General features: G+C 43.1%; 1 protein-coding gene across 3 annotated transcripts in view; it reads left to right on the top strand.

The window, feature by feature from the left end:
- Positions 1-23,647, top strand: part of zc3h7a (zinc finger CCCH-type containing 7A) — a 103,302-nt gene that overhangs the window by 59,537 nt on the left and 20,118 nt on the right. For all 3 annotated transcript variants that reach the window (XM_078240753.1, XM_078240754.1, XM_078240755.1), the window contains exons 10-14: positions 1,109-1,313; positions 5,210-5,277; positions 14,660-14,843; positions 18,171-18,332; positions 23,339-23,544. In XM_078240753.1, the coding sequence (XP_078096879.1) occupies positions 1,109-1,313; positions 5,210-5,277; positions 14,660-14,843; positions 18,171-18,332; positions 23,339-23,544 (825 nt within the window). The remainder of the gene's footprint in view (positions 1-1,108; positions 1,314-5,209; positions 5,278-14,659; positions 14,844-18,170; positions 18,333-23,338; positions 23,545-23,647) is intronic.

Here is a 23,647-nt window from a genome sequence, read left to right on the forward strand (position 1 = left end):
TGCTGGCTGCTTTTGCGAGGCAGCAGGAAGTTTAGACAGAGTCAATGGACAGGAGGCTGGTTTGAGTGACGGACTGGGTTTCGTTCATGATCTTTTGTAGTGGTATTCTGCAAAAGATCATTATAGTAAACTTGTGTTTAGGGGGTTTCATTTCTACAAAGAAATGAAAAATAATCAAACGTATCTGGAATAATTGAATTTCGAGAGTTATTTTGCTAAAATGAAAATTTGTATGTCCAATGAAATTGGAAAAGATTTTCTTAATTTGTGTGAAATTGGAAATATTTGTCTTGCATCATGAAAAATGTTGGGTCAGTAATTTATAATGCCGTTATTTTAGGACTTTTAGAAATAATTTGATTTAATCCACCAGTTTCTGCCTGCTGAACTATTATTTAGAGTACAGAACCTGGTAATACATGTGGATGACAAATTGATTAGCTAAGCTTAATTTAGGTGGTAGTTATCTTTTTAAATTGATTTTGAGGGTGGGAGGTGTGGATTTCCATTAACTTATGTGCATGGAATCAAGAGTGTTTATTTGTCAAAAAATAATATATGCAAGACAAATATTATATTTGATATTATATTTGCCCCCTGAGTTGGAAGATTTAGAGTTTGAGCCCAGCAAACAATCTTTTGGGGTGTGCTACGTTATTGGAGGCACAGTCTTTCAGGTTGAAATCTTAAACCAATGCTTAGTCTGCCTGCCAAAGTGAGTATATCGCACCCCATAACATTATCTGAAGAAGAGCCAGGGTTCTCCTGGTGTTGTGGCCAACAGTCATCCCACAACCAACACAAGTTGTAGAGTTGATGTAATAATCAGATCAGCCATGGTCTTGTTGAATGGTGGAACAGACTTGAAGGGTTGTGTGGCCTCCTTCTGCTCCAAATTCGTATGTACAAACAAAACCCAGGTTTTTTGATCATTGATGTTTATTGGCTCTTGATATGGGTGAATTGGTTGTGACATTTACGTAAATAACTGTGACTACGTTTCAAAAATAATTCATTGGCTGCGAAATGCGTTGCGATGTGCATTCTTTAATTTTTTAAAATCTTATGCCACGACTAAAACTGATTTGTTTTACTCCTTTAATCGCAGAAGACCATGAACGTTACAGGAAGTATTTCTCCCAGCTTACCTGCCAGTATTCCTTGTCCCAGTTCTGTCTTAGTGCCACCAGCCCAAGTTACAGCTAATAGTATTCCATCGGTGACTCTGCCATCAGTGTATTCATTATCCTATGACACTTTTGGTTCCAGAATGGACTCTTTAGATTCTCTATCTATTATGGAATCTCGGCGAGGTAAGAATTGTCATTAATTACACAGCCAAATTTGTTAAGTGCAATGAGCGTCTGTTCTATGTTTCAATATTAAATAAGTTGTGGTCCCCATTCATGGAAACATTTTTCTGCCCTGATAGGTTTCCTATAGACCTCAAGCAGGTGAGTTACTATGGCCACTCGTGTGTTTCTAATATTGCTGTTTTGCATGAGGAGGCTTCAAATGCACCCTTGCTTCCTCAATGTTGGGAACTTCTCTCCACTGAGACCATCCCCTCTAGACCATCCCCTGACATCAGGAGCGGGCTAAGTAATGACAGATTTGCACTGTTTTAACAAGGGAGTCTTGAAGTGAATTTGTCTACAAGAGCAGTAATGCAAATAAGGCTTTTGGAGTGGCAGGGGACAGAAGTGTGGCAAAACTAGTGAGCAGTCCTCAAACAAACAATAATGTCACCATGCTCCACACACCCCTGCTCTCTTCCATATAGATCCAAGAAGCAGAGCCGCACAGAATTGAAGGGCTCATGCGCACAAAAGCAAAGCTCCCTCCTTCCCATTACATAGCACAAAAGTAAATAGCGTCCCTATTTTTTGCTCATTTCCTACTCCTCTGCAGTTTTAAATGCGGAAGCTGTTGAGTTCCAGGGTCTGGAGTTCACAAGAAGGTTGCTTTGTAATTAATGGATTTTAATTAGTTGGGGTGTTGCCTTTCCTAGTCCTCCAGATCTGGGAACATCAAAAAGCTGAAGTTTAAATTTATTTATTAGTGTCACAAGTAGTGTCACAAATAAGGAGAGGAAATATACCGTAAATACCTAAAGCTTTACTGGTCATATTTGGCCCGTAACCTACTCCTTGGATGGCGTTGTATTAGAGGATATCTGGATTGCAATTAACTATTCATGTATCCAAGACATATGTTGTGCATGTAAATTAATGTATATTTTTTTAAGGTTCTCCTGAAAAGAGCCGAACAGTCAGGAACCTATTTTTCTCCGATGCAAGCCCGTTTTGTAGAGGGAAGTGGCAACCTTAGCAGGGGTTTCCTTGAAATAAAAGTGGAAAGTGCTGGAAATACTCATCAGGTCCAGCAGCAACTTTGGAGAAAGAAACAGAGTTCATTTTTAAAAATTCATTCAGTGGGTGTGGGCTTCACTGATGAGGCCAATATTCATTGCCCATCCCTAATTGTCCTTGAAGGTGGTGGTGAGCTACCTTTTTGAACCCCTGCAGTCCATGTGTGGGTACACCCACAGTGCTGCTAGGGACAGTTCCAGGCGTTTGACCCAGCGACAGTGAAGGACTGGCAATTATAATTCCTAGTAAGAGTGCTGAGTGTTTTGGAGGGGAACTTCCAGGTGGTGGTGTTCTCATGTGTCTGCTTCTGTTGTTCTTCTAGATGGTAGTGATCATGGGTTTGGAAGTGCTGTAAAAGGAGCCTTGGATGGAACACACTGCTGCTACTGTGTGTTGGTGATGGAGTAAGTGAATGTTTGTGAAAGGGTTGCCAATCAAGTGGGCTGCTTTGTCCTGGATGATGACAAGTTTCTTGAGTGATGGGAGGCGAGCAGCAGGTGGATTAATAAGGTCCTTGTGTAGCGGCAGGTTTGGGTTGATGTAAACCTTCTCCACTACAATCTCCCTCCTTATGTGAGGAGGTGGAATGTTGCTCAGAACTGGGAGCCTGGGAAGGGGAGTTGAGTTGAATGTACCCGAGATGATACGCATTGTTATGTTGAACTGGGTATCTACAAGACTGGTGTGGGATGAGTTGTACAATAGTGATGCATGGTACTCTGCAGTCGAGCAGATGATGGCAAGAACTGATGTCCTTAAAGTTTGAGCATCTGCACCCCATGAAGAGCCAGAAGATTTGTTGAGGTTGTTTCACATTTTAATCTTGGTGGACAGGCTTTGGAGAGTCAGGAAGTGAGTTATTCACTGCAGGATTCCTAGCCTCTGACCTACTCTTGTAGCCACAATATTTATGCAACTGGTCCAATTGAGTTTGTGGTCAATGATAACCCCCAGGATGTTGACAGTGAGGGATTGAGTGATGGTAATGCCATTGAATGTCAAGGGGCAGTAGTTAGATTCTCTCTAGCTGGTAATTGCCTGGCACTTGTGTGACATGAATGTCAATTGTCAACCCAAGCCTGGATATTATCCAATTCCTGCTGCATTTGGACATGGACCGCTTCAGTATCTGAGGAGTCACGAATGGCGCTGAACATTGTACAATCATCAGCGAACATCCCACTTCTGGCCTTATGATGGAAGGAAGGTCATTGGTGAAGCAGCTGAAGATGGTTGTGTCCAAAACACTATCCTGAGGAATTCCTAAGATGGCTGATCTCTACTACAACCATCTTCCTTTATGCTAGGTTTGACTCCAACCAGCAGAGAGTTTTCCCCTGATTCCCGTTGACTATAGTTTTGCTAGGGCTCCTTGATATCGTGAAATGCTGCCTTGATGTCAGGGGCAGTCACTCTCCCCTCACCTAATGGCCCAGTTTGGGCCCCAGTTAATGGCTCAAATCTTCCAAGGAACGGCAATCACTGTTGGTTTGCCACTCTACTCCTGCTTTTCTGCACCGCGACAGCTCCATATTTCTGACTGGGCCTTTTGATCCTCGCTTCTTTGGAAATGTGGTGCAGTCTTCCATCAAACTGCACCCATGTAGCATTCGATCGCTGTGGGGGGAGGGTGAGTCACGCCCCCTTTTTGTGGCACTAGCTGCCTGATTCTGATTAGTGTTCTTTAACACTGAAAAGCTTTGGGACAATTAAAACAGGTTTTCAGTGTGTCAGTGAATGGGCGAGTGACAATCCGGAGACTGGGAGATCTGGGCCAGTGTTTCAGGTTGATGAGCTTTCGTTAGCAATGAAAGATGTCAGAAGCTGTAGGTCTACAGCAAGTACACAAACGGGGAAAGGAGGACATTTGAATGAAGGTGGGGTAGAAAGCAAGAGAAATTAAATGACAAAAGGTATGATGTGATGAGGCCAAAGAAGATAGCAGTAGGACAAATAAATAGACAAAAGATACTTGTCCAATAATCATCTTTTGCCTTGCTCCTTGATCTATTTTGTCATTTAATCACAGATTTTCTCTCCTCCCCCACACACCAACACTCTCGTTTGTCTGCGTTCTTAATTAAAACCTGATACAGCTCTAACTTTCTTCAGTTCTGATGAAAGGTCATCGACCTGAAAAGCTAACTCCGTTTCTCTCTCCACGGATGCTGCCAGCATTTTCTGTTTATAACCCCTGATTTCCAGCATCCACCGTGTTTTGCCCTTGCACGAGGGATTTCCTAGATTGATGTTTTCCCAATGGAGTTTCTCCAAAATAAAGAACGGAAGGAGTGATTTCCGACTGGCCTGAGTGTTCCTCTGGAATGAGGCAACCTTGGGAACAGTTGCATTTCCAACCTGAAGTGTGTTTTCCCGACCCTGGTCACTTCAGAGCAACCCCGCAGCCAGTCTGAAGTTCATTATTTGCTACGAAGACAGTTGGGGATGTTCCTTGTAATTGGCATCAGAGAAGTTTGACTAAGGATGTCCTAAAATTTTTGAGAAACATTTATTGTCCTAACATCTTGGAAAAACATTAACGTTTTTTAAAAACATGGACATTTTTGATAAGATTTAATTTTTTTCTGCCATATAAAGCAGGAATAATGGGAACAAAAGTTGTTACCATATACTTTCCCCCACCTTTATTTGTTGCAACTAACTCTATAAACAAGAAGTCAAAGGCCTTCATATGCTGTGCTGAACCGTTAAGCTAACTTTTGTTTTCTATTACTCCTGCGTACTGCTGAGATCGGCACTTTTGGGTGTGCGTTGGAAGACTGAAGATTTTAGCCTATCAGTATTTTCACATGTTGTTATACTTTTCTCTTTGGAAGGGAAACCTCCAGGTCTTGGAGTTGGGGCTGGAGTACAAGGACATAGTAGCAGCACTCCTTATCTGCCTGTGAGTAAATGTGTAATTTGCGCTAATCTTTATAAGGTATATGGTAAAACATGTTGAGGTTTGGTAGTTTAGATCGACCACAGGATCTGCCAAACACCACAGCTATTATCAGGGCAATTAAATCGGGGAGGGGAAAGAAGAGTGAACTGAAAATAACTGTTGGATCTCAGCCAAACAGAAAAATATATTTTACTCCCTCCAATAGTCAAAACTTTTATGTCTGTCTCTGATGACTATCTTTTATAGAATCCCTATAGTGTAGAAGGAGGCCATTCAACCCATCAAGCTTGCACTGACAACAATCCCACCCAAGCCCTATCCCTGGAACCCCACACATTTATCTCGCTAATCCCATCTAACCTACACATCTTGGGACACTAAGGGGCAATTGGGCATGGCCAATCCACCTAACTTACACATCTTTGGGGTGTGGGAAGAAACTGGAATTCCTGGAAGAAATCCACGCAGACATTGGGAGAATGTGCAAACTGCGCATGGTCACCTAAGACTGGAATCGAACCCGGATTCCTGTCACTGTGAGGCAGTAGTGCTAGCCACTGTGCCACCGTGCTACCCTAAACAAAAGAAAATTAAATGAAATGTCAGAAATCAAGAGGGGGGGAAAAAAAACAATTTGGGTTAAGTGAAGGTGTAATGAAGATCATGGAGGTCACCAAGTCAAATAAAAGATTTCTCTTTCAATTTCTGGCCAGTACGAAAATGGTGAACTGAACATTAACTTCAGAAGGGCAAAGAAAGATTGATTTTCTTTTAACATCTATTTGTCCAATCAATTAACGCAGAAAAATTAAAACATTTTGGAATGAAGAATAAGGAGAGGAAATATACCGTAAATACCTAAAGTAGTAGAGGAACTAAGAAATTGGGGGTTCAGTCTTTAAAAGTGGGAAGACAAACTGATAATTTTTTTTTGAATCCCAGATTTTATAAATCGCAGAACTGTTATGGTACGGAAGGAGGCCATTTGGCCCATCCTGTCTGCACCGGCTCTCCAAGCAAGCATCATGACTTAGTGTCATTCTCCTTCCTTTTCCCCGTACCTTGCACATTGTTTGTATTCAAGTGATTATCTAATGCCCTCTTGAATGCCTTGATTAAACCTGCATCTGCTGCGCTTCAGGTAGTGTATTCCAGACCCGAACCACTCGCTGTGCGAAGAAGTTTTTTTCTCACATTGCATTTGCTTCTTTTCCAAATCACGTTAAATCTATGCCCTTGATCCTTTTACAAATTGGAACAGTTTCTCCCTATCTACTCTGTTCAGCCCCTCATGATTTTTATTCCATGAGGTATAACTTTTCTCAAGTCCTGTTGTGTGGCACTGTATTGAATACCTTCTGAAAGTCCATGTACACCGCATCAACAGCATTCCCCTCATTGACCCTTTCTGTTACCTCCTCAAAAAAACTCCAGCAAATTAGTTAATCATGATTTCCCCTTTAAAGATCCATGCTGGCTCTTCCTAATCAACCCACATTTTTCCATTTGACTATCCTATTCCATCCTGAAAAATTGCTTCCAGAAGCTTGTCCACCACTGATGTTAAACTGACAGGTCTGTGATTGCTGGGGCTATTCTTCCAACTGCTTTGGAACCAGGGCGTGACATTTGCAATTCTTCAACCCTCTAAATAGGGGTACAAAGTGCAAAATCAAAGACATGATGCCAAGCCGACACAAATCATTGGTAGGGCCATTTGTAGAATATTTGTCCAGTTTTGTTCCTATTTTAAGATTGATATCAAGACCCCCCACACACACACAAACACGATGCAAAAAAGATTCACTTTGATACCGGGGAAGAGCATGTAGGCGCATTTTGTGATTTTAATCGGTGCAGAGGAGAGATAATTGGACTGGGTTTTAGCCACAGCGACAAAGCAATGGCATCACTGCTATCCTCAAAAGAAAACTTCTCGCAGGATCCAGCGATCTCTGTGGTGCGGATCTCCCCATTTAAGGTAGCATTTTGAATCTGGCACCAAGTCAAGAGGACCTTCAAGTGTGTAGCAGCAGTGTCAGCACGCAGAGTTAAGTAAGTAGTCAGTCACATTTAAGTATTCTCGCAGGCAGCAAGCCAGGCAGTTAATAACACCTTATCCTTCACGTTTTTAATTTAAGCTCTCGGATAGTGAAATAAATGTTCACACAATTGGATAGAGAAGATAAAATATGATACGAACAAACTGCCCAACAGGATTGTGGTGCTTACCACCTGTGTGAATGAAAGTGGGGGTTGCAGGTTGGATGAGCATTCAAGCGGGGAGTAAATAGGAATATAATGGTAGTAGGGGACAGCATATTCGGGGGATTTGACACTCTTGTAGCTGAGATTGAAAGTCCTGCCCAATGCCAGGGTTTGGAACACCTGCTTTGGGTTGGAGAGAAACTTGCAATAGGAAGGGAGGATCCAATGGTCCACATTGGTGGGACTAGGAAATAGGTTTTGCTTGGGGAGCATGATAAATTAAAAAGCAGGATCTCAAAGCTGATAATCTCTAGATTATTACTTGAGCCATGAACAAATTGGTGTAAAATAAATAAGATTAGGGAGTTGAATTTGTGGCAGGAAGATTGGAGTGGGAGAAATGAGTTTTGATTCGCAGGTGCTGCTGGCACCAGTACTGAGGAAAGTGGGAGCTGTCCCTTTGGGTTAGTCTTCACCTGAGCTGCACTGGGACCAGTTTTCTCGTGAGTTGTATAATTAGGGTAGTGGAGAGGACTTCAACTATAGTTGAATATAATGGGAGCAAGGGATCAAGGCAGATATGATCAATTAAAGAGAGAAGACAGAATAGGAGGGCAAGGTAGCAATAACAGAAATGATAATCAGAGTGTGGTAGGAAGGAGCGTACAAACCGCGGCAGCAGGTAAGGCCAGAGATTGCAAGATGTGGTTAAAAAGGCAGAGTTAAAGCCTCTGTATTTGAATGCATGTAGCATTTATATCAAAACGGACGATTCTCCGAGCCCACTGTGCTGCTCGAGCAGTGCACTGGGCAAGGAGACATCAGTGGAGGCCGTTAAGCGAGCTCCTATCTGGGTGCCACGCCCTCCGTGCGTCTCTGGGGAGAGGATTTCTGGCCTCCCCTGATGTCTCCCAATCTGGCGCGGAGCTGGTTTAAATATGACAATTGCCAGCCAGGCCCCCGGCACTGCCCAAGGGGCAAACTGGCAATGCCCATCGGGTAAGGCCTATGGAGGGTCAAGGAGATCGGGTGGTGGGGGAAGGGTGGTTGTTGGGGAGATCAGGGCTGCCATGGGGGGGGGGGGGGGGGATGGTCGCATGGCCAGCAATTGGGGGGCGGGGGGAGGGGTCACATGGCCAGTGATGCGAGGTCGTGGGGCTGGCCAGCGATTTGGAGGCGGGAGGTGCTGGGCTACTGCGTATGCGCCGATCTCCGCTATTGGACAGATTGTGCCTGTATCCATTGGAGTTTAAGAAGAATGTGAGGCAATCATATTGAAACATAAAAGATTCTGAGGGGACTTGACAGGATGGGATACTAAAAGAATGTTTCCCCCTGTGGGAGACTGGAACTAGGGGACACCATTTAAAAATAAAGCATCTCCCCTTTAAGACTTGAGGTGAAGAGAATTTTTTTTTGTCGGTTGTGAGTCTGTGGTACTCTTCGTCAGTGAGTGTTGACGGAATATTTAAACGGTTGAATTATTTAGATTCCTGATTTGAAAAGGGAGTCAGTGATGGAGGGGGAGGGAGGAAAGTGGAGTTGAGGCCACAACCAGATGAACCATGATCTTATTGAATGACCGAGTAGGCTCAAGGAGCTGAAAGGTGCTCCTAATTCATCTGTTTGTGAACTTTTTTTTCAAAAAAGTTATATAAAACAGAAATGTTATCGTAATGGAGCAAACGGACATTCCACAAATGTAAATGGGGTGGCACAGTGGTTAGCACTGCTGCCTCACCGCGCCAGGGACCTGGGTTCGATTCTGGTTTGGGTCACTGTCTGTGTGGAGTTTGCACATTCCCCCCGTGTCTGCGTGGGTTTCCTCCGGGTGCTCTGGTTTCCTCCCATACTCTAAAGATGTGTAGATTAGGTGGATTGGCCATGCTAAATTGCCCCTGAGTGTCAGGGGGACTAGCTAGGCTAAATGTGTGGGGCTATGGGGATAGGGCCTGGGTGGGATTGTGGCCGGTGCAGACTTGATGGGCCGAATGGCCTCCTTCTGCACTGTAGGAATTCTATGATTCTAAAACTAACTATTTGGGTTTAGTGAGGATGTTTTTTTAGTAATTATGAAGTTAATGTGCTGTTTAAACCCATTTGCACCTCATTCAACAAGATATAACTTTTTCAAAGGTTTTTATAGCAAGACTAACAGTGTTAAAAGTGAAAAGTTTCTCATGGCTTTGTTTGGTCGTGTAGGTTTACACTGTGGGCCCTCAACAGTACACCTCTGGAAGAGTGTAGAAGCAGCAGCTTCTGGATTTCCATGTTGTTCTGTGGATGTGCTGTGTCACAAATGTTTTCAGTTGCAGTGGAGTAACGACGGCGACCACTGAAGGTTTTACCATCATTACTACTGCAAAATCCAGGCTAGTGAAGGGTTTTCTTGAAGTCTTGTAGACAGTGTTGTCACTCGTAACTAGAAACTATGGGTGGGATTTTCCAGCTGCGCTCGCCCCAAGACTGGAAAATCATGCCCGTGATCAGTGGACATTTGCATGGTTCATGTCCCATCCGCTACGATTCCCATGGTGGGCCGGATGGAAAAATTCTGCCCTATAAATTTAAGCTTTTCTCTTCACCTCCCCCAAAAAAGGGATTGGATGAAATTCTTATGCAGTCATTTTTTGGGTATGGAATGTACCATCAATTGATGCAGAATCCATGAACGCTAACATCTTTGTAAAATCGTTATATTAAAAGGATAAAGGCCAAAGGCAGAGGAATGGGATGAAATAAGTTTAAGGTTTAAGTTTATTCATTAATGTCGCAAGTAGGTGGCACGGTAGCACAGTGGGGCGGCACGGTAGCACAGTGGTTAGCACTGCTGCTTCACAGCTCCAGGGACCTGGGTTCGATTCCCGGCTCGGGTCACTGTCTGTGTGGAGTTTGCACATTCTCCTCGTGTCTGCGTGGGTTTCCTCCGGGTACTCCGGTTTCCTCCCACAGTCCAAAGATGTGCGGGTTAGGTTGATTGGCCATGCTAAAATTGCCCTTAGTTTCCTGGGATGCACAGGTTAGAGGGATTAGTGGGTAAATATATGGGGGTATGGCCTGGGTGGGATTGTGGTCGGTGCAGACTCGATGGGCTGAATGGCCTCTTTCTGTGCTGTAGGGATTCTAAGATTAACACTGCAATGAAGTTACTGTGAAAATCCTCTAGTTGCCACACTCCGGTGCCTGTTTGTGTACACTGAGGGAGAATTTAGCACGGCCAATGCACCTAACCAGCACGCCTTTCAGACTGTGGGAGGAAACCGGAGCACCCGGAGGAAACCCACGCAGACACGGGAGAACATGCAGACTCCACACAGACAGTGACCCGAGGCCGGGAATCGAACCTGGGTCACTGGCACTGTGAGGCAGCAGTGCTAACCACTATGCCACCGTAGCAAATGGTTTGCTCTTCAGGGAGTGGGCACATGAACCGCGAGCCAAATGGCTACTTGTAGGAAACGCTTTGAGGCGCCCTGAGGACTTGAAAAGCACTATATAAATATATATTTTTAATTCTCTGCGGTTGTCAGGAATGTGCAGTCTCAAGCCTGCCTTCTCATTTCTGTGGTAGGTGACAGGAAGAGAACACTGAGGCATCCAAGAAAGGAGCAGACAGACATGCAGAGGTGGCAAATGAAAGTGTGCGAGAGGCATGGAAAGTGCTAGAAAGCGACAAGCGTGGATGTGCGCGCGCATTCACGAGGAGAAAAGAATGAGACACAAAGCAGAGAGGAAATAGACGAGGACAGATGCGCATAAAAGATGGGACTGAGAATCAAAGTGACAGTATTGGAAAGTGAGAGGCACAGAGTGCAAAAGCTGAAAGTGGCAAGGCTATAAAAAAAAATTGTCAGCAATGGCATAGGAATTGAAGTAGTTTTTCAGTCCAGACTTTGTTTCTTTGTGTATCACGTTTGTCGAAGTGCTTTTCATGAATTCCTTCAGTTTTATTTATTCTCGAGATCTCTTGTTGTGTTGCTGCCTCACAGCGCCAGGGACCCAGGTTGGATTCCCGGCTTGGGTCACTGTGTGGAGTTTGCACGTTCTTCCCGTGTCTGTGTGGATTTCCTCCGGGTGCTCCAGTTTCCTCCCACAGTCCAAAGATGTGCGGGTTAGGTGGATTGGCCATGCTAAATTGCCCCTTAGTGTCAGTTTGACTAGCTGGGATAAATGTCTGAGGTAATAGGAATAGGGCCTGGGTGGGATTGTGGTCAGTGCAGACTCGATGGGCCGAATGGTCTCCTGCACTGTAGATTCTATGATGCCCTTGCAATGGAATAGCTTACTGACAGCCTAATAAGGCACCGCTGGGCATCTGGAGCCTGTATCCCAGTAGGAAAGCAATGCTATAGGAAATTAGAGTCACAGAGGTTTACAGCATGGAAACAGGCCCTTCGGCTCAACTTGACCATGCCAAATTATTGGAGGGGTCACCAAAAAAAAGTGTTATCTGTCTCTGCCCCCCCCCCCCCCTCCTTTCCCAGAAAATGTAACTAGTGACCATTTGTTTACACTGCCTTTGAACCCTGACTTTTCCTCCCAGCTGAATTCATCACCTTTGTGAACCCTCTTTTGATTGGCAAAATAAATAACACAGCTTAGTGGTGCCTGCAAAATGTCCAGAAGTGATAGCCCAAAGTCCCTCAAGCAGGGGCAAGGCTTGTAATGATTCTTGGATTCTTGTACCCTCTAGAAAAGAGGGAAGAATAACCTTACCATGTATTGATGGTAGTGCTGCAAGTACCCTTTGTTTTTCCTTGCATTGATACCCTGTATTTCCTCTCCTCTCTGAAGGAACACTAACTTATTTATTTTAACTAGAAAAGTGGAACCAAATTTTCTACTGTTGCTGATTGCTGATGATTTGATTTATTATTGTCACATGTATTAATATACAGTGAAAAGTATTGTTTCTTGCGCTATACAGACAAAGCATACCATTCATAGAGAAGGAAACATAGAACATAGAAAGCCACAGCACAAACAGGCCCTTCGGCCCACAAGTTGCGCCGATCACATCCCCACCTCTAGGCCTATCTATAGCCCTCAATCCCATTAAATCCCATGTACTCATCCAGAAGTCTCTTAAAAGACCCCAACGAGTTTGCCTCCACCACCACCGACGTCAGCCGATTCCACTCACCCACCACCCTCTGAGTGAAAAACTTACCCCTGACATCTCCTCTGTACCTACCCCCCAGCACCTTAAACCCGTGTCCTCTCGTAGCAACCATTTCAGCCCTTGGAAATAGCCTCTGAGAGTCTACCCTATCCAGACCTCTCAACATCTTGTAAACCTCTATCAGGTCACCTCTCATCCTTCGTCTCTCCAGGGAGAAGAGACCAAGCTCCCTCAACCTATCCTCATAAGGCATGCCCCCCAATCCAGGCAACATCCTTGTAAATCTCCTCTGCACCCTTTCAATGGCTTCAACATCTTTCCTGTAATGAGGTGACCAGAACTGCGCGCAGTACTCCAAGTGGGGTCTAACCAGGGTCCTATAAAGCTGCAGCATTATCTCCCGACTCCTAAACTCAATCCCTCGATTAATGAATAACGGGAGAATGCAGAATGTAGTGTTACAGTCATAGCTAGGTTGTTGAGAAAGATCAACTTAATGCAAGGTAGGTCCATTCAAAAGTCTGACAGCAGCAGGGAAGAAGCTGTTCTTGAGTCGGTTGGTACGTGACCTCAGACTTTTGTATCTTTTTCCCGACGGAAGAGAGAATGTCCAGGGTGCGTGGGGCCCTTAATTATGCTGGCTGCTTCGCTGAGGCAGTGGGAAGTGTAGACAAAGTCAATGGATGGAAGGCTGGTTTGAGTGATGGATTGGGCTACATTCACGACCTTTTGTAGTTCCTTGCAGTCTTGGGCAGAGCAGGAGCCCATACCAAGCTGTGAAACAACCAGAAACGATTATGTGTTGGGATATTATTTTATTGATGTATAATGGTATTTCCAATAGTTTCCAGATAAGTGTTTGCTATTACAGCTCCTCTTTAATCAGAATGCAAATATCATGCAAAGTGTTCATCTTAGCAACATCTATGCAATGTTATTTAATTCCTTTTTACAGTTTTGATTACATGAATTTGATGCAGGGAACCGATACTTGTAGGAAATGTGTGTGGGGATTGGGGAGGGGGGAAGAATCACCAGAAAAAGTGTTGTCCCCTCCGTCCATGAAAATGGAATAGCTTACTGACAATCTAAGAAGGCACTGCTGGGCATCTGGAACTTGTATCCCAGCAGGGAATCAATACTTATAGGAAATGGGGTGGCAGGGGGGTCACCAGAAAAAGTGTTGTGTATGTGTGTGTGTGTGTCTCTTTTTCTCTCCCTTTCTCCACGCCTCTACCCATGAAAATGAAGCTGATGAGCATTTGTTTACACTGCCTTTGAAATCTGACTTTCCCTCCAAGATGAACTTACCACATTCGTGAAACCTCTTCCTTTGATTGGCAGAATAAGTAACATGAATCGCCACCAATTCTTTTTCTTAGAACTTGTACACAATGTTTAAAGTGGGAGGGGAGGACACTACCTAAGTTTTAAAAATGAACGGGCCATTCCTGTCAAATTGCCATGGATTAATTTCGTGGGCAAATTTAGTTAATGCTGTGCTGGAAATTGAAATCCTGAATTTTCAGGTAAACTAAAACACAGGTCTGCAAGATCATCATTAGTTTTATGAACTTCTTGCACTGATACTCTGACCCCCACGGGAGCTTTTAAATGGGATTCGAACAAAGTAATGAATAATTAGACTGGAATTGTAGTAAAAAGTTTGTTTCCACATTATTTTATTTATGTAAATTATATGAAATTATTTAAAATGCCTGTGCTCCAAAATTCTTTTGGAGATTGAGTTTTCAAATGCAATAATTTGGAATATGAATGATCTATAATCAAGCTTGTTTGTCTTTTTGTAAAAGCACCAGAAGTTGAGAGATTGAGTCTTGTTTTGGTTTGGTTTAGTTCCTAATTTAAAAATGCAATACTTCTCACCTGGCTGCCTAAGATCTGTTACACCAGCATAGTGAAATGTATCACTCGGTTCACGGTCTCAAAATCCAGATCATGGTACTACAGATATAATGATTTTCTGCTTTTCAATTTTCAGTGCACATATAAAAAATAGTGAACGTTTTCTGTACTTATTTTTTCCTACAGCTAAATAATACAAACAGTCTGTTCGGTAGTAACAGCAATATAGGAGTTATAGGTCAAAATGGAAGTGGCTTTTCAAGAGGAACAGAAATGGGAGTGAATGAATTATCCACACAAACACTAGCTAGAAATCTGCTGTCGGACACGCATGAATTTAAGCAAGCCTGCCCTTTGTGCTTTAAAATAGGTGAGAAAAACACAACTTGGTTATGTTCTACAGATTTTCATCTTATGAAATGACTGTTACTGTTAAGTGTAGAACTTGCCTGTCCATGTTGCTCCACATGTATTTGAACACTCGGCTGTGTAAGGTAATTGCTCTACCAACAGGCTCACGTTTCATAAGAACCAATGTGTTCAACTGTGAATCCTCATCGGATTCAATTGAAGAATGTCTCTCTGGGGAACAGTGGAGTTGTTGACATTTATTTTTTGCATTTCTGCAGTCTAATTTGAGATGAGTGATTTCACATTCGAGATAAGTACCTGTCGCTTAAGTTTTTTGTGCACTTTTGAGTTATGTTGACGGTTATAGCATTGAAACTCCACGTGTAAAGTCACAAAAAGTTGCTGAGCTGCAATCTTTTCCCCTGAAGTCATGCTCTCAGACAGGATCTCATGGTGATGGTGAAAATTACTGAACCGTGACCATGAAAAATCTGTTCCTTTGCAGCTGGTGTTATACATGAAAAGGGCCAAGTATTTGACCAAGGTTTCTCACAAAGTGGCCAAACAATATAAATATTGGCTTGCGTATATCACGTCCCATGGGCGAGATTTTCCAATCGATAACCAGAAATTCCCATCTGAGATCAGCAGACCTGTAACCGATTGTCAAATTGTTCGTCCCGCCCCTGACGATTTCAGTGGTGGGCGGGACCGGAAAATTTACCCTAAAATCATCCCGCCGCCCGCCCGCCCCCTAAAATCATCCCCCCCCCACCCCACACACACGGATTTTGATGTGTTTTGTCTGTTGGCCCTGCTCCGAATGCAGTTGAACAGGCAAGTTGCTCCAAGGCCTTTGTATTTGTGCCTTTTTTTCGATGGCCAAATCATTGGACAAGGATGCCACATTAGCGTGGCATCAAGCATATGTTATATCATCCTCTTTTTAAAAACTAAATGGTGGATAGCTTTGGCTATACATGATAATTAAGTGAATTATATAGTTTATCACCACTGTTTCTTGGGATTTACATCCTAGCAACTTCCCTCATCTGATGTCAAGCTTTCAGACCAGTTTTTTAACCAGTAAAATTAATAACAATCGCTCTTCAGAATCAAATTTGTTATTCACAACCCTGTGTCCTATGGCAACAAGATTTATTTTCTGCTTTCCCATTCAGATTAGTTGATCATTAGAAAGTTGCTTATTTGTTTTTTGCTAATGTTGAGTAATTTTTCAGGAAGTGCTCAGAACTGCTCAAAACCATTTGTTCCACAGCTTTTAAGAAATCTATTTTAACCTGCCATTTTGATCTATAATTATTGTAGTTAAATCAAAAGGCATTTAATGTATTAACATTTGCACTTTGGATAGCATTGTATGATGATCCTGTTAATTTCAAATCACAACAGTGTGTGATGAAGTTTCAGGGATGCCTAACCAGCATCGGAGAGTTGAGGCTCACTAAATTCCAGCATGTTCAGTCTTTCTAGGAATCGCATCCTAGCCATCCCTACCTCCCCAATAGCTGATGTAATAGTATAATAGATGTATAGAAACACAGGAGCAGTAGAAATCTTACTTTCCTTTTGAAATACAGTCACTGGCAGTCTTAGTGTAAAAATGCCAATATTGAGAGATACTAAAAATTATTGCAAGGTGCTTTTAAAATGACGAAAAAATAAAATCAAAATAAAACTATTGCCTGCTAATCAAGAAAGATCCAAAGAACCTTTCTTAATAAATTATCCTATATCAATAGCTGCTTGGTCATACGGAACTTGAGTGTTGTTGTAAAAAGGGACATCCTGTAGAAGGTTTTCACCTTGCACTCATCAGGGCAGAATTGCAAGAATACCAGATTTCAAAGGAACAACAATTTATACTGCGTGAGAAAAGGATGCTGATTGGTTGGCATGTGGACTCTGGTCAGCTGTTGCCATGGAGATGTATCCTATATCCTTCCGAATAGCTACTGTAATCAAAATATTAATCTCGCATTCAGTTGACTTTCTCCTTCTATGTGTGGAGATGCCGGCGTTGGACTGGGGGAGGCACAGTAAGAAGTCTCACAACACCAGGTTAAAGTCCGACAAGTTTATTTGGTAGCATGAGCTCTCGGAGTGCTGCCCCTTCATCAGTGACTCACCTGGTGAAGGGGCAGTGCTCCAAAAGTTCGTGCTACCAAATAAACCTGTTGGACTTTAACCTGGTGTCATGAGACTCCTATGTGCTAAGGGACTGATGTTAATTATAGTAATCAAATAGGCTATTCAACCCTTCGAGCCTGCAACGCTATTCAATCTACAATGCAGGAGAGAGGCCATTCAATCCATTGAGTGTGCACCGACCATAATCCCACCCAGGCCCTATCCCCATAACTCCATGCATTTTATCCTAGCTAGCCCCCCTGACACCAAGAGGCAATTTAGCATAGCCAATCCACCTAACCCGCACACTTTTGGACTGTGGGAGGGAACTGGAGCACCTGGAAGAAACCCATGCAGATACTGGGGGAACATGCAGACTCCACACAGACAGTGACCCAAGCCAGGAATCGAACTCTGGTCACCGGGCTGAGGCGGCAGTGCTGACCACTGTGCTGTCCGCAATCAAATCATGGCTGATCTCTAAATATCGTTTGCCATGTAACAGGAGCTCCACTGCAGTAGTTAAACAGCAGTGCAAATAACAGCAGTGTTGCCATTGAAGATTAAGTAAATAATCGAGATATGGCTTTGCCTCGTGTTTCTGGCCATTGATCAACATACAGCACCTTTGTATACGATGCATGCTTGCTGCTGGAGTAAGGTTCTGTCTTTAGCCACTGATGCTCTTAGGTATTTACAAATATGGGCTACCTTGCACAAGCCTGTCTGTGCTGTAGTTTTCTATTTATGAGCTGGTGCTATAGTATTGTAAATACTGCACAGACATCCCCTCCCCAAATCAGAGTGGTAATGCATGGGCTAAAAAGTCATCCGAGTACATTTCTTAATAAATTATCCTACATCAGTAGCCGCTTGGTAGTACAGAGCTTGTGTTGCTGTTAAAAGGCTCAGGCAATAACAGGTAATTTTACTTTGATTTTATCCTTTCGTCATTAAATGCGTCTTGCAATAATTTTTATTATCACTCACTATCGGCATTTTGAAATAAGTGTGCCAGTGTTAATTTTAAATGTGAAGTTTTAGAGTGGGAGTATTTGCCTTGGAGCTGCCCTGGAATATCGACAGTGTTTCCACAAACCCAGAATAAGAAATAGAGTTTACTAATTTGCAAGGCTTTGAGAGGTAATGTTTTCAGGAATTTGTTCATAATTCCACTGGTTTCTACTGTTTTTAGACCCCAAAGGATTGACATGTACCTACAACAAAGATGTGGAACATAAGTGTAAGAAGGATATTTTAATTGGTCGATTGAAGAACCCAGATGGTAGGCCCTGGAAGAAGATCCGACCTAGACCAACAAAGAATCAATATGTGGGGCCATATTTCATATGTAAAGGTAAGATTTAAACGGGGGTGAGTGAGTCTCCCACTTGTGGATACAGTCAATCTTCATTTTAGTGAGAAAGTTCAGTTACTGTAGGCGATAAAAGGATGGTTAATATTTTCTCGGATAGGGGATTTGGTGCATTGTGGGTTGAATCAGATATTAATTGTCTACTGACTGCCTCCTACATTTGTTGTTAAAACTAAATAGCTATATTAGTGTTAGTTACTCTATGCTGTTTTTCAAGCAAGTTGTTAACTCCCTATAAGTATACAGGAAATATAACAATTATCTGATAAGACTTTTAAAAATTAATTTTAGGGATAGAGGCATCACTGGTGAGATTAGCATTGATTTTTGTTTTTTTCCTATCTCTAGTTGCTCTTGGGAAGATGGAATTGGGCCTTCTGATTGCATCATTGCAGTTTGTGTGGTGAAGGTTCTCCCACAGTAGCTTTAGGCAGAGGGTTTCTCGCATTCCCAGCAACAATGTAGGGACAACTATTCATGCCCGTAAATGGTGTCTGCTGCTCTTAGCATTTTAGATTTGGATGGTATTGCTTCTCCTGCCTGCAGTATTTGCCTTTTCCTTGAATTTTTATCCTTTGTATTCAGTCAGCATCATCTGCTGAACCATTTGCTATCGCACAAATTAGGAAAAGAGGAAAGATTTATGTACCTCACGACAAATTCTCCAGATCTGTTGCACTCATCAACCGCCACCATGCTCAATGTCATGAACTGAAAAATTGTTGGTGAGTTGCTGCAGTGTTTCCTGCAGATAGATAATACACCTTGCAGCCCAGGTATGCTGGTGTTGGTGGAGTTCAGGCTAATGGATGGTGAACTTCTTGTTGCACCCTTCCAGGCAAGTGTAAAATATTCTGTCACGCTCCTGACTTGTGCCTTGTAGGTGGTGAAGAGACTTTAAAGCGACGGGAGGTATTAAATATTCAACCTCTGGTTCTAATAGGCACCGTAGCACAGTGGTTAGCACTGCTGCTTCACAGCGCCAGGGACCTGGGTTTGATTCCCGGCTTGGGTCACTGTCTGTGTGGAGTTTGCACGTTCTCCCCATGTCTGCGTGGGTTTCCTCCGGGTGCTCTGGTTTCCTCCCACATTCTGAAAGACATGCTGGTTAGGTGCATTGACCCGAACAGGCACCAGATTGTGGCGATTAGGGGAATTTCACAGTAACTTCATTGCAGTGTTAATGTAAGCCTTACTTGTGACGAAATAAATAAACTTAAACTTTAATAACCACATCATTTACATGGTCAGTCCAGTTGAGCTGCTAACTAATTGGGATTCTCAGGATGTTTATGGTCTATTAACCCGGTAATGATACCATTAAATGTCATGGAGAAGCAGGCCATGCTGTCTCTTGTTGGAGCTGGGCATTGCACTTGCGCGATGCCAACAGTAGACTTGTGTATTTTCTTCTCTCCACTGTGACTGCCTGACTCTCTTCAGCTATTGATATTAGCGTGCCTCGACTTTGCATCACTGGCTACCTTCAGTGCAGTGTGACCATGCACACACAGTGCCGTTGTGATGGGATGGGTTGAGCTCCACCAGTTTGATTGCCATTCCATATTGTGTGCAATGCTTTGCAGCTGATCAAACTTTCCCAGCCAAACAACATCAAAATCAAGAAACTGCAGAAGTACGAAAAAAATCATTAGGAACACAGATGTATTTCGCTGCCCATCAATTGCAAGAGTTTGTCTGTTTTATTCTTCTTAGATTTAATACCAACCTCTCAAGACTTTTCACTCTGCAGCTGTTAAACAGTTTATGTACCAAATGCAATAATTAGTTATAATTAGCACATTGCCTGAATACATTATAATTCATGTGGGACCTACTAATGATCATAGTCTTGTTAGTGTACTGTAACAAAGAGGATGCTGATGATATTGAGCATGGTGGTTGATGAGCATGACATGCGTGGAGAGTTTGTAGTGGGGTACATGTTTTCCTGTGCCTGATTTGTGTTGTAGCAGCTGATCCAGCAGATAATGGTGTCTGAATATAAAGGATAAAGATTCCAGACACAGGATTTGATTTATTATTGTCACATGTATACAGTGAAAAGAATTGTTTCTTGTGCTATACAGACAAAGCATACCGTTCATAGAGAAGGAAAGGAGAGAGTGCAGAATGTAGTGTTACAGTCATAGCTAGGGTATAGAGAAAGATCAACTTAATGCAAGATAGGTCCATTCAAAAGTCTGACAGCAGCAGGGAAGAAGCTGTTCTTGAGTCGGTTGGTACATGACCTCAGACTTTTATATCTTTTTCCCGATGAAGAAGGTGGAAGAGAGAATGTCCGGGGTGCGTGGGGGTCTTTCATTATGCTGGCTGCTTTGCCGAGGCAGCGGGAAGAGTAGACTGTCAATGGGTGGGAGGCTGGTTTGAATGATGGACTGGGCTTCACTCACGACCCTTTGTAATTTCTTGTGGTCTTGGGCAGAGCAGGTGCCATACCAAGCTGTGATACAACCAGAAAGAATGCTTTCTATGGTGCATCCGAAGTTGCTGGGGTTGGACTGGGGCAGGCACAGTAAGTAGTCTCACAACACCAGGTTAAAGTCCAACAGGTTTATTTGGTAGCACGAGTTTTTGGAGTGCCACTCCTTCATTAGGCACTCACCTGATGAAGGAGCGACGCTCCGAAAGCTCGTCCTACCAAATAAACCTGTTGGACTTTAACCTGGTATTGTGAGACTACTTACTATGGTGCATCTGTAAAAGTTGGTGAGAGTCATAGCTGACATGCCAAATTTCCTTAGTCTTCTGAGAAAGTAGAGGCGTTGGTGGGCTTTCTTAACTACAGTGTCAGGATGGGGAGACCTGGACAGGTTGTTGGTGATCTGGACACCTAAAAACCTGAAGTGCTCAACCATTTCTATTTCGTCCCCATTGATGTAGACAGAGGCATGTCCTCCGCTATGCTTCCTGAAGTCGATGACTGTTCCCTTCGTTTTGTTGACATTAAGGGAGAGATTATTGTCGTGGCACCAGTTCATCAGATTTCCTATCTCTTTCCTGTACTTTGTCTCATCATTGTTTGAGATCTGACCCACTACGGTGGTGTCGCCAGCAAACTTGAAAATCGAGTAGGGGGGGGATTTGGCCGCACAATCCATAGGTGTATAAGGAGTATAGTAGCGGGCTGAGGACACAGCCTTGTGGGGCATCGGTGTTGAGGATGATCGTGGAGGAGTTGTTGTTGCCTATCCTTACTGATTGTGGCCTGTGGGTTCAGAAGTTCAGGATCCAGTTGCAGAGGGAGGAGCCGAGCCCCAGGCCACGGAGTTTGGGTTTCGTGGGAATAATGGTGTTGAAGGCAGAACTATAGTCGATAAATCGGAGTCTGACATGGGTGTCTTTGTTATCTCGGTTCTTCAGGGTTGAGTGCAGGGCCAGGGAGATGGCGTCTGCTGTGGACTGTTGCAGCGGTAGGCGAACTGTAGTGAGTCCAGGCAGTCTGGGAGGCCAGAATTGCCAGAGGGGAGAGACACAAATTAAGTATTGCTGGCAGCATAAGTAATATGTGAAGCTGGGTTGCTAGTGTCCTTTACTGATTAATTTGGCTCTTACAGGGTTTTAAATGGCAATTGCAGCAGCTAATACAGTGCTGAGCTCTGTAATGAATACCAGCTATTTTTGTGATGTAATTTCATCATAAGGAGAGTCAATAAGGATAGATTTGATGGCATTGATTTGGCTTGGCCAACCATAAGCATTCGAGTGATCGTAATGATTTTATAAGTTCGTGGAAGTAAAGGCCATTCTCTGCATCATCCCACCTTCCCAATCAAGGCAAAACTATTATACTCTGGTCATATATTATTTGTAATGATGTGGAGATGCTGGCGTTGGACTGGGGTGGGCACAGTAAGAGGTCTCGCAACACTGGGTTAAAGTTCAACAGGTTTGTTTGGTATCGCGAGCTTTCGGAGCGCTGCCCCTTCATCAGGTGTTATTTGTAGTGAGTAATGGGTGTGACAAAGGTTTTCTCACATTTTGTCATCTTTCCATTTTGTTTGCCCTCGTGCTCTTTTCTCTCCCAAGAGATTCATCTCGACATTTTTATCTGTATTGAAGTTAAGTAAATTTATTAGTGTCACAAGTAGGCTTACATTAATACTGCAATGAAGTTACTGTGAAAATTCCCTAGTCGCCACACTCTGGCGCCTGTTCAGGTACACTGAGGGAGAATTTAGCATGGCCAATGCACCTAACCAGCACGTCCTTTGGACTGTGGGAGGAAACCGGAGCACCCGGAGGAAACGCACGCAGACACGGGGAGAATGTGCAGACTCCCACAGACAGTGACCCGAGCTGGGAATCGAACCAGGGTCCCTGGTGCTGTGAGGCAGCAGTGCTAACCACTGTGTTGCCCCCAAGACACTGTAAATAAATGCTTGTCCTGTTTCTTGTCTAAAATTCATGTCGGTGACTTTGCTATCCAGTGAAGCATGCCAGAAATCACAGTGGACCAGTTCACATTGGTTAATTGATACTAGATTCTGTTTATTGAGTAAATCAACAATAAATTGTGCAGTTGTTTGACTTTGATCTTTGTATGAGGACAAGTAACATGCATGCTCTTTTCACCCAAATAGTGTGAAATAGTTTTCTCTTGCTCACTGCCCTGAAGAATCGTAATCTTTCATTGTACTTTTAGCCAGTGTAAGCATGCTTTTAGCCAGTGTGATATATTTTATTAAACAAAGCAGTGAACCAATCCTCAGCAACATTGTTGCTTTGAGCCCAGATGAAATGTAGATATTTTAGCCAGTATTTGGGGCCATGGGAAACACATTCTGTTGTGAACTGAGTTAAAGTTGACTAAGACATATTCCCTTTCTTGTATCTCATTAAAAGGCAAGTGATACATAATGTTGCTCAGTGTTGATATTGGCGTTTAAGTTAATTGGGCTGCAAAATAAAAAGCCTATGTTTGGATCAAAAGTATGGAAGATTATAATACTTGGTTTTGTTTTTAGATGTTGCTGCTGGAGAAGAATGTACATACCCTGGTCACTGCACATTTGCATATTGCCAAGAAGAGATAGATGTATGGACCCTAGAACGCAAAGGAGCATTTAATCGTGAGCTGTTGTTTGATCCTTTCGGAAGTGTCAGGAAAGTTAATTTAACTGTAGGCAAAATTCTACAAGAACATCATGGCATATTTATGTTTCTCTGTGAGGTAAGTTAGATTTGTTTTAAATTAATCGCACCATTGTTCCATTTTACTTAACCTGGCATATTCCGCCAGACACAGAACGAGAAATGGAATTCAGTATGGGGTT

Source organism: Mustelus asterias, chromosome 23 (genome assembly GCF_964213995.1).
Source record: "Mustelus asterias chromosome 23, sMusAst1.hap1.1, whole genome shotgun sequence".
Lineage (NCBI taxonomy): Eukaryota > Metazoa > Chordata > Chondrichthyes > Carcharhiniformes > Triakidae > Mustelus > Mustelus asterias.